Source organism: Zingiber officinale, chromosome 4A (assembly GCF_018446385.1).
Source record: "Zingiber officinale cultivar Zhangliang chromosome 4A, Zo_v1.1, whole genome shotgun sequence".
Taxonomy (NCBI): Eukaryota; Viridiplantae; Streptophyta; class Magnoliopsida; order Zingiberales; family Zingiberaceae; genus Zingiber; species Zingiber officinale.
In genome coordinates, this window is record NC_055992.1 from 128,868,060 (window position 1) to 128,878,637 (window position 10,578).

Sequence of the window (10,578 nt, forward strand, 5' to 3'; positions counted from 1 at the left end):
TTTAAGGATGAACTAAAGTAGATTTCAAAAGATTAAGATTTAAAGAGATATAAATAAGAAAAGACTCGTAAATGAGAAACAAAATATCTATTTTATTTTTATTTTTGTATGTATTTTTCTTTTTTCTTGGGAGCACTTTTATAAAATAAAAATTATAATATTTTAAAATTTATAATTAGATTTTTTTATTTTTTTCAATAAATACAGAATTTATTAAATTATCTTTTTAAAAATATATATATACAAAAATTATTTTTAAAAAACAGGGGCTCCAAAGGAAGGTGGAGGCTTGTGCACCGGCCCCACCTTGACAATCCCTAAGCAGAAACATACTTCTGCTCTGCACGCCATACTTCTTGTGTTGCAAAGTAGCTGATAAAGGGCAAATAATGACTAAATATTATACTTTCAAATAAGTAATACATTGTATACGCAACCAAATACGACACAGATTGACAGTAAAGGGATAGCAGAAACATAAGCAAACTTAGAGGAAGGAAATATTTCAACCAAGTGTAGCATCTATGTATTTTCACCAATATCTATATTGTCTTCTTGGCCTCATATAATAGCTTTGTACTTCACTTATGTATGAATTGTGATGGTGTTGCAAGCCATAGTGTTACTACATGGAACTATCAATTAATGCAGTTTCTTCAAGACTATTAGCTTCAAGATCCAAGCAAGTATATAAAAAAGATGAAGTTCCTCCAAGGCTATTAACACCGAGATCTAAGCAAGATGCAGTTACTCCGGGGCCATTAGGATTAGCTTTTGGTTTCTTTGCTCTCATAGCTTCGAGTTCCTCCTCCACTTCCTTCATTGTTGGTCGTTCAGTCCCATTCAGTTTGAGGCACCTCTCTATGAGCCTTGAAAATTTTCCAAGAATTTCTTCTTTTGCTTCCTCTAAAACTAGAGGATCGAGGATCTCAGGAAGTGAATTATCCTTCAATGAAGCAATGAAGTCCATAACTAGGTGTCTCACCTCATTATTTATTTGGTAAGGAATTGCCGTTGTCCCAGTCAAAAGTTCTGCAAGAATAACTCCAAAGCTATAGACATCACTCTTGTCAGTTAATCTTCCTGTTTGATGGTACTCGGGATCTAAGTATCCATAAGTTCCTTGAACAATAGTAGTTACTGAATTTGTATCGCAAGTGACAGCCCTTGAAGCACCAAAATCTGCTAATTTTGCAGTATTTCTTTCATCAAGTAGAATGTTAGATGATTTAACATCTCTATGGAAAATTGTTATGGAAGCTTCTGAGTGTATATAGGATAATGCTCTAGCAACTTCGTAGGCAATCCTTAAACGTTCTTCAAATGATAAAGGCGAGAATTGCTCATGATTAAGAAGATGATCAGAGAGTGTTCCACCTGATATGAACTCAAATACAAGCAAAGGGACTTCAGTTTCTAAGCAACACCCCATGAACTTAACCACATTTCTATGGTTGGTTTGAGAAAGAATGAAGACCTCATTAATGAATTGTCCAAGCTCACATTCATTTGTTATCTTGGGCTTTTTGATGGCCACGATACGTTGATCTGATAAAATTCCTTTGTACACTTTTCCATGACCTCCGCCCCCAACAACTCGAGTTTTATCAAAATAATTGGTAGCTTTTTCCAATTCATCAAGCTCGTAGATCTTCATCCTTTCAGTAACAATTTCATCCAGAGAAGATTGTTCTTTTTTTAGCAAATCTAAATTTTTACTATAGAATTTCTTCTTTCTGTTTTGAAGATTTCTTTTTTTAATAATTCTCCACATCGCTATAATAGCAACCCCAATAAGCACACTGCCTCCGGCACTTGCACTAATAATCATAAGAATGTTTCCTACAATGGCACAAATAACACACATGATTTCAAACATACCTTAAATTTAGCATTATATTATATGCTACAACAATGATAAATGAGTACTAGTCTGAGTTATATATTTAAGCCAAATATGTACGAGCATCAAATCCCCTATGTTTAGTTTGTGTACTTCCTTAGTTTGTACGTAAAATTACATGCTTGAATCTTGTGCTAGATTGTGTGGCTTGTAACTGTAAATGTTTGTAATGACGCCACCCAATTGTTTGAAGGAGAATTCAAATCCTACAGAGGGTTCCTTTTTGAAAGTCGAACGTAACCTAGAGGCAGTTAGTTAATCTCAATTGTTGACTATTGATTAACCTTAGATAGAACTCTAATTCATAGAAATTGAATTACAAGTGTTTTGGCCAAGGATCTTTAATTTCTCAACAAATTTAGCGGCGCTAGTTAGTTTATATGAGCTTTTGTTTCATCGTGTACTCAAATAACACTGGATCACACAACCAAAATTAATGGAAAAAAAAAAAAGAAATGATTAGAAGGAAAGAAATGTTTAATGTTATTTTGATTTAAGAAGAATAAGATATATTGAATTAACTGGAGAGAAAACTTACTCATCCTGGTGTCTTTTGCATTGCATCCGTTGGGTCGATATGGATTCCCACTCTTGCCTGGGGGGCATCTACAAGTTTTGTTCTCAGGACACACCCCATAACAGCCGGGCATATGACATGTACCAACTGTAACAAAATAATAAGAGTATCAAATAAAATCACTTTTGCCACGTTATTACAACCATGTACAATCAAACAAAACGATCAAGGTTACTTTCATTGTTAATTAATTATATATATATTTTTTGAATTGTGTAAATAAATATATTTGTACGTACCCGAACATCCGTCTTCTATGTAAGGATTGCCTTCGTAATAATAATCGCAGTGGCAGTCGTATCCGTGGGAGGATCGGTGACAGTAGCTGTTGAGACTCCGACACGCATAGGTTGTGGGATTGAGCTTAGCTTCGTCGCATGACACATTGGCGATGGTCCAGTCGACGGCGACCGGAACCTGTCCTTGGCCGTCCGACGACGACAAGTTGAAAGATTCCCGATCCACAATGAACGAGTGGCGGCACGAATTTTGTGACGAGAGGACGTTAAATCCGGCGAAGTCGAGGATGAAGTAGGAAGTGAATTGCTGCATTTCATCGGGTAAGGAGTTGATCAGGCAGCATCCGTCGGCGCCAGAGCAAGTATCTTTAAGGTCGACGGAGTCAACGTCGTCGCAGAGACTGGCGCAGGAAAATCCATCTTGAATGTCGGAGGAAGGGATGGCGGTCGACGTGTTGAAGAAGGCGACGACGTTGCAGCCAAAGGCGGCGAAGATGTTGCGCTCACTGGAGAAGCTGAAGGGCGAGCCGGTGAGGTCCATCTCCGTCGAAGTTGTAAGGACTTCATTGGAGTTGTTGTTCTTACGGGAGCAGTCGGGCTTGATTTTCTGGAGTATTGTGGCTTGGGACTTGTTGGGATTGATGTTGAGGAGTTGGATGTCGCCGGAGTAGAGTTTGGAGGAGGAGTTGCAGACGACGTGGAAGCCGGGAAGGAAGCAGCCCTGCTCGATGCCGAAGGGGAAGAGGATGTCGACGTCGCCGCAACGCCTGGTGCAGGTCGACTCTGCACTACTAATTGCTAAGAGCAAAAGAAACAGACAAAACATGCAAATTACATACTTCTTCGTCATCATCATTAATCTCTCTTTCTCTCTTTCTAATTTTGCAGGTAGCAAGCTCGATCGACGTGAGCTAGTCTTATTTCAACATACTTTTTTTTTGGAAATTGATAATAATGATTTCACTTCCACAGTCTCCATCGCTCGCATTATTATATATGCGACTGGAATTGGTCGCGATAAGGATTGCGTGGGTTTTGGTGGTTGGCAGTCGGATGAAGAAGACATGCAAATTTAAGTTCATTTAGCCGACGACTTGCATATGTAAGAGAAAGGAAAGGTGCCATATGCATTTATATTTAGACTTATAATTTTCCCCTGGTTTGGGTGGTTGGTCGCCCCTGGTTTGGGTAGTCTTCTGAGACTACTTCTAACGACTGTTTCCACGGTTATAATTATTAATCATGTTTAAATTTTGAACAAAAAGTCATCTATAAACAGTTTGGCTGTCTGCCATATGATCACGAAATTAACAACCACTGATGAGTGGATGAGGGCCCATCCCAAGAAGGATAGCGGTTACGGTGGAAGTCAAAGTTAAGACAGTTAACGTGTAGATAGTATTGGCCAATTGGACTAACATACCATGGCTGGGGAAAAGGTCCCGGTCCGATCCCGTCTTCGACGTGGGGAGGTGTCAAATGACCGACGCTCATTGGAGCATTGGACGTCGGACGGAGGAGGGAGACATGTGCAGAAATCAGGCCGAGCGGCTAACTCGCTCGGCCTGACAGCAGGACTCGACATTGACAGAGCGGAACTTCAACCGAGTGGAGGTGACACAAGCACAGGGGAGTTACGACTGACCGGACGAGACACAGGATCAATGGAGTTCCAGGCGAGTAGACGTGACGCAGGCATAGTGAAGTTCCGACCAGCGGACGGTACATAGGAACAGCGAAATTTCGGTCGAGTGGCTTTTCGCTCGACCTAACCGTATACTCCCTCTGTTATCCATTAACATCCTTTTGGGAATTAGTACCGCTGACACCGAGCATGGACAACCAGAAGATCGTACGACAGAAACTTCCACTATCACTTCAGAAATATGCTCGGCCTGTTAAAGTATTGTGTCAGAGACACTTTATTGATAAATTTTTTCAAAAAAATTTTGGGAAGCGTGCTCACTTTGGGGAGCGTGCACGCGCGCTACAAGAGTTTTATATAAAGAAGGTCCAAGCATCGGCGGAGGTACACAAGACGAAATAGACATTGTTCTAGCTACTGTTCATTCTTGTTGTTGCTCCACTTCATCATTGGTGACTGACTTAAGCGTCGGAGGACCAACGCCGGGACTCCTTCCCTAGTTTAGCATTGACGTAATCTGTGTTGCAAGTCAGAGCGGAGTCTACAGATGATCAACAAGAGCGTTATATCCTCAACTTTATATTCCATTAACTTTCGGAAGGATCAACTACTAATGCAGCAATTATGGGAGGAAAAAACAAAATAGTTAATAATCCTGGATCAGTTATGCTGATGCTGTGCAATCAGAGAATAAAATAGTTCAAAGATCGCTAGTGCAAATGGAAATTGCAAAGGGAAGCCATATTTGTTGTGGTACAAAGTAACTGATAAAGGGCAAATAATAACTAAATATTAGACTCTCAAATCAGTAGTACATTGTGCAGGCAACCAAATACACACAGACCGACAGTAAAGGAGTAGAGAGACATTAGCAAACTTATCAATATCAAAGACTATTAACGTCGATACCAAAGCAAGTATCGAAAGATGATATTCCTCCAAGACTATCAACACCAAGATCGAAGGTCGTATAAATTGATGCAGTTCCTCTGAGGCCATCAGGATCATCAGGATCAACTTTCAGTTTCTTTTCTCTCATAGCTTCAAGTTCCTCCTCCACTCCCTTCATTGTTGGTCGTTCATTCCCATTCATTTTGAGGCATCTCTCTATGAGCCTTGCAATCTTTTCAAGAATTTCGTCTTTTGCTTCCTCTAAAACTAGAGGATCGAGAATCTCAATAAGTGAATTGCCCTTCAATGAACCTACGAAGTCCATAACTAGGTGCCTCACCTCATTATTTTTTTGATAAGGAATTGCCGTCTTCCCAGTCAAAAGCTCTGCAAGAATTACACCAAAGCTATAGACATCACTCTTGTCTGTTAATCTTCCAGTTTGATGGTACTCAGGATCTAAGTATCCATAAGTTCCTTGAACAATAGTAGTTACTGAATTCTTATCGCAAGTAACAGCCCTCGAAGCACCAAAATCCGCTAGTTTCGCAGTATTTCTTTCATCAAGTAGAATGTTAGATGATTTAACATCTCTGTGGAAAATTGTTACTGAAGCTTCAGAATGTATATAAGATAATGCTCTAGCAACTTCGTAAGCAATTCTTAAACGATCTTCAAATGATAAAGGCGAGAATTGCTCATGATTAAGAAGATGATCAGAGAGTGTTCCACCTGATATGAACTCAAATACAAGCAAAGGGACTTCAGTTTGCAAGCAACACCCCATGAACTTAACCACATTTCTATGGTTTGTTTGAGAAAGAATGAAAACCTCATTAATGAACTGTCCAAGCTCACTTTCGCTTGTTATCTTTGGCTTTTTGATGGCAACTACGCGTTGATCCGATAAAATTCCTTTATATACTTTTCCATGACCTCCACCACCAACAACTCGAGTCTTATCAAAATTATTGGTAGCTTTTTCCAATTCATCTAGCTCATAGATCTTCATCCTTTCAGTAACAATTTCATCGGTAGACGATTGTTCCATTTTTAACAAATCTAAATTTCTACGGTAGAATTTCCTCTTTCTGTTTTGAAGATTTCTTTTTTTCAGAATTCTCAACAACACCAAAACAGTAAAAAGAATAAGCACACACCCTCCAACACTTGCACTTATAATCAAAAAGATGTTTCCTGCAATGCAGACATAACAAAAGTTTCAGACATACTTTAAATTCAACATTATATTCACTAACTCTGAGCCACAATCATAAATGAATACTTGAATCTGGCCTATATTGTCCTAATGATCTCAACATATTTAACCAATCTGTTTGGCCAGGTTCATGAGCTTTGAATTTTAGATCGTCAAGGTTAAGTTTTTGATCCAACCTGTGATGTTTTCATAAACAGCATTATTCTTTTTCTCTTTCTCTACTGTTTAGTCATATTTAAACAACACTTGGTCACATAATCAAAATGAAAAGAAAAAAAAAAAGCAATCAAAAGGAAAGGAATGTTTAATTCTATTTTAATTTTATATAAAAAAATTGAATTAATTAAAGGAAGAGAAAAACTTACTTGCCGGAGTGACTTCTACACCACATCCGATTGGATCAAAAGGATCCCCTCCCATGCCTGGCGGGCAAAAGCATGGCCCGCCCTTAGGACACACTCCGTAACAGTCGGGTCTAGCGCATTTACTAACTGTAATAAAATAAAAAGTATCATGTAAAAATAAATATTTTAAATTAGCATTTGAATATAAAAAACTAATTAAAATGAAATAAAATGATAAAGGGCGACCGAGCATATCCTTTCACGTGATTAAATTATGAAGGAAGGGGAATTCATTTGAGTTGTCTTTTACTGTAATTTGATCTTTGTCGTCGTTCGCAAGCGAACAGTCAAAGATCAAATTAGTCGCAGTCGGATCATACAGCTAGCTAGCTCTAGTCCCTTCATTTTTATTTTGAATATTTTAATTTTCTAAATATTTAATTTGTACCAGAACATCCGTCTTTCTTGTAGGGATTGCCTTTGTAATATTCACTGCAGCTGCAGGTGTATCCTTTGAAGGAGGAATAGGGTTCGTAACACTCGCTGTTCTGACTCCGGCACGCATAGGCGGTGGGATTGAGCTTAGCTTCATGGCACGACGCGTTGGTAATGGTCCAGTCGACGGAGACCGGAACCTGTCCTTGGAACAGCTCAAATAAGTCACGCCCGCTAAGGTCCGACGACGAATTGAAAAAGGACCGAGACACAAGGGTCGAGAAGAGGAACGACGAATTTTGTGACGACAAGCCGCCGCTAAATCCGGCGAAGTCAAGGATCAAGTAGGAAGTTAGTTGCTGCATTTCCCGGGGAATGTTGGTGATCTGGCAGCAGCCGTCGGCGCCGGAGCAAGTACCGTTAAGGTGGATGTAGTTGACGTCGTTGCAGAGAGCGGCGCAGGAATGCCGTTCGTATCCAGTGTCGGAAATTTTGCCGGGGATGGATGTGTTGAAGAAGGCGATGACGTTGCAGCCGAAGGCGGCGAAGATGTTGCGGCTCTCGGGGAAGCGGAAGGGCGAGCCGGTGAGGTTCATCGCCGTTGAGATGTGGACTCCGGTAGTGGAGTTGTTGTTGTTTTGTGGGTCGACGAGTGAGATTTTCTGGAGTATGTGGGCATGAGACTTGTCGGGATTGATGTTGAGGATTTGGATGCCGCCGGAGTAGAGTTTGGAGTTGTTGCAGACGACGTGGAAGCCGGGAAGGAAGCAGTCCGACTCGATGCCAAAGGGGAAGGGGATGTCGACGTTGCCGCAAAGCCTGGTGCATGAGTTGATCGACGAATCTGCTCTACTAATTGCTAAGAGCAAAAGCAACAGAAGACACATGCAAATTACAGACTTCTTCATCATCGTCGTCGTCATCAATCTCCCACTCTCTTCTCTAATTTTCCTGGTAGCTAGCAATTAAGCTCGACGTGAGCTCGATCACTAAATGCAAATAGAAATAAATAAATAAATAAATAGAAAAACCAAGTTTTTTCAAAGAAGAGGATATTTTGGCGTTTGCAGAAAAATCGAACACTAAAATAGGCCTTTTTTTGGGGGGGAAATAATAAATAAATCTTTCATTTCCATAGTCTCCATCATTGACATTTGACACGAGCAATTGGATGACTCGTCAAAACGAACCGAGTGACTTTAGGTGGTTGGCAGTGGAAGGAAGAGGACATGCAAATTGAAGTCCATTGAACAGACGATTTGACTTAGTAAAGAGAAAGGTGCCACATGCATTTAAAGTTCGGCTTATATTTTAATACGATAGCTAAATTTTGGAAATGTCTTCTCGGTCGCCATCCCTGTGACTTGGTGGTTGCGCCGTCGAGACCGGCGTTCGTTGCATCAAAGTGGACTACATACGCGTCTCTTGTCTGATACAAACATGAAAGATATAAAAAAGATGAATTATAAAACACGTCTACCATTAATTCATCTTGATTTTTCAAAAAACGAAATCAAAATGGAATTGAATCTCTTTGATCGGATTCACCAGTTAAATCTCGGCATAAATGGGTAAGATATGATGAAAAAAAGAATAATCAATGCAAACAAATTAAAGAAGGATCAATGCTATAGTAGAACATCTTACAAATAATAAGATTCATAAGGTAACTGATGAAACTAAATATAGAATGTTATGTAGAGACTAAAGCATCAGGGTTACATGAATAACAATATTATTTATAGCTTAAGAAGAGATTATTCAAATTATATATGATAAATGACAAAAAATAATCTAATAAAATATCTTAGTATATTCTATCTAGGTCTTTGTGGATGAGATATCCAAGGTTAAAGTCTAGATACTAGATAGATCTCAAGTAGTGATGTGATGCAGAATCGATGCAAGAGGATTTAAATTTTAATGGTTCATAATTTTTTACTCTGATATCAGAATGAGATATAATTTTTTTAAAAAAATTCGAAACTCAATTACAGACCTAGATTTGTTATAGGATGAAACCCATAATCAGCCTTGATTAGAGTGGTTTGCATTGTTTTAAGGGTTACTACCTTGCACACCATGTTTGGCCATTGTGGATCCTGTCTAGGGAGATCAACCATCCTATATGAATGCAAGTCAATTGTTGTTATGGTCAATGGAGAAATTTACAACCACGAGGAATCAAGAGCCAACCTTAATTCGATCCTCATCACTGTTGGACTGGAAGTGATTGTGAAATTATTTCACACCTTTGTAAAGATTATGGAGATTTAGCCGATTTTGATAAGAGGTGAAAGTTCAGTTGTTAGTAGATTTTATTGATTTCATGCTAGAGAATCTTCCTCTTAAACTATGAAATTATACTATTATGAACACCAGGATTAATTTTTTCAACAAAACTCATCCTTTTTCCGTCCGACTCTTTGGTCTTAAGAATACTAGTTTTAAGAACGAAGGATTACCCTTCTCCGACCCTTACTGCCCAACCGGGGAGTGGATAACTAATGCGTTCCACTTATTGAATAGGTTCTATGGTCGGTCCGTGACCCCTGGATACTGAAAGCGTCCTTGGGGTGATCTCGTAGTTCTTACGAGGTGGAGACGACGAGGTCGGTCCATGGATTTTCTTTCCTTTTGCCACATTTCGCTCAAAGGGTTGAAGGGAGATAGTGCATCAAGCTATTCGCAAGGGTCAACTTGATCCTCTTCCCCAGAGATCCCAGATGAGGGAACCCTAGGGGAGCCATCGACTCCAACTATCAATCATGTATGATCCATATTAGATCTGACCAATTGTCCATCCTACCTCCTTTATGTTCTTGACAGCCTATTTTTTTATCTCAGTAGAATCTTTTAGTGGTATGTTTCGATCCTCTTCTCCATTACTTAAAAAAGTAAGCCCCGGTTAAAAGTATCATGGCCAAGGTTTGAGTAGTTTGATTTTGTCAAAAGTAAGATCAGACAACATCCTATAAATCAAGAGTAAGATCGGACAACACCTTGTGAAAAGCCAAAGCAATATCATATCAGAAAAAAAATAAATAGAGAATTTTTAACCTGAAGCAAGAAAGATATTATTTATATAAAATACGGTAATAAATAAAAATTTAATCATAAGATTTAATAGACGGATAATTTTATTGGAATTCTTAAGAATTTTTAAAAATTTTCTAAGAATTTTTGGGAGTTCGTATGACGAGTTTAAGGGGATCAATTATTGGATCACGAGAAAATCTGTTTAGGTTACCTATTTAAATGAGAAAAAAAATTATTTATTTATTTTTCCTTTTCCTTTGCTTTTTCTTTTCCCCGTCGTGTGCCC

General features: G+C 38.9%; 2 protein-coding genes across 2 annotated transcripts; both read right to left on the bottom strand.

The window, feature by feature from the left end:
• Positions 1 to 377: 377 nt before the first annotated feature.
• LOC121973667 (wall-associated receptor kinase 3-like) lies at positions 378 to 3,686 on the bottom strand. Its single transcript, XM_042525055.1, has 3 exons — positions 2,720 to 3,686; positions 2,442 to 2,567; positions 378 to 1,842 (listed from the first exon to the last, which is right to left on the bottom strand). Exons 1-3 carry the CDS (start codon positions 3,573 to 3,575, stop codon positions 626 to 628), a joined length of 2,199 nt encoding a protein of 732 aa, XP_042380989.1. The 5' UTR covers positions 3,576 to 3,686; the 3' UTR covers positions 378 to 625.
• A 1,422-nt stretch (positions 3,687 to 5,108) lies between these two features.
• On the bottom strand, positions 5,109 to 8,225 carry LOC121971147 (putative wall-associated receptor kinase-like 16). Its single transcript, XM_042522281.1, has 3 exons — positions 7,267 to 8,225; positions 6,840 to 6,965; positions 5,109 to 6,452 (listed from the first exon to the last, which is right to left on the bottom strand). The coding sequence occupies exons 1-3, from the start codon at positions 8,174 to 8,176 to the stop codon at positions 5,251 to 5,253; spliced, it is 2,238 nt and encodes a 745-aa protein (XP_042378215.1). The 5' UTR covers positions 8,177 to 8,225; the 3' UTR covers positions 5,109 to 5,250.
• Between the last annotated feature and the right edge of the window lie 2,353 nt (positions 8,226 to 10,578).

Coding starts and splice junctions, on each gene's coding strand:
- LOC121971147 (XM_042522281.1), bottom strand. CDS start 8,176: ATGACGACGACGATGATGAAGAAGTCTGTAATTTGCATGTGTCTTCTG. Junction 6,966..7,266: donor CAAGAAAGACGGATGTTCTG/GTACAAATTAAA, acceptor ATTTTATTACAG/TTAGTAAATGCGCTAGACCC. Junction 6,453..6,839: donor TGTAGAAGTCACTCCGGCAA/GTAAGTTTTTCT, acceptor TCTGCATTGCAG/GAAACATCTTTTTGATTATA.
- LOC121973667 (XM_042525055.1), bottom strand. CDS start 3,575: ATGATGATGACGAAGAAGTATGTAATTTGCATGTTTTGTCTGTTTCTT. Junction 2,568..2,719: donor CATAGAAGACGGATGTTCGG/GTACGTACAAAT, acceptor ATTTTGTTACAG/TTGGTACATGTCATATGCCC. Junction 1,843..2,441: donor TGCAAAAGACACCAGGATGA/GTAAGTTTTCTC, acceptor GTGCCATTGTAG/GAAACATTCTTATGATTATT.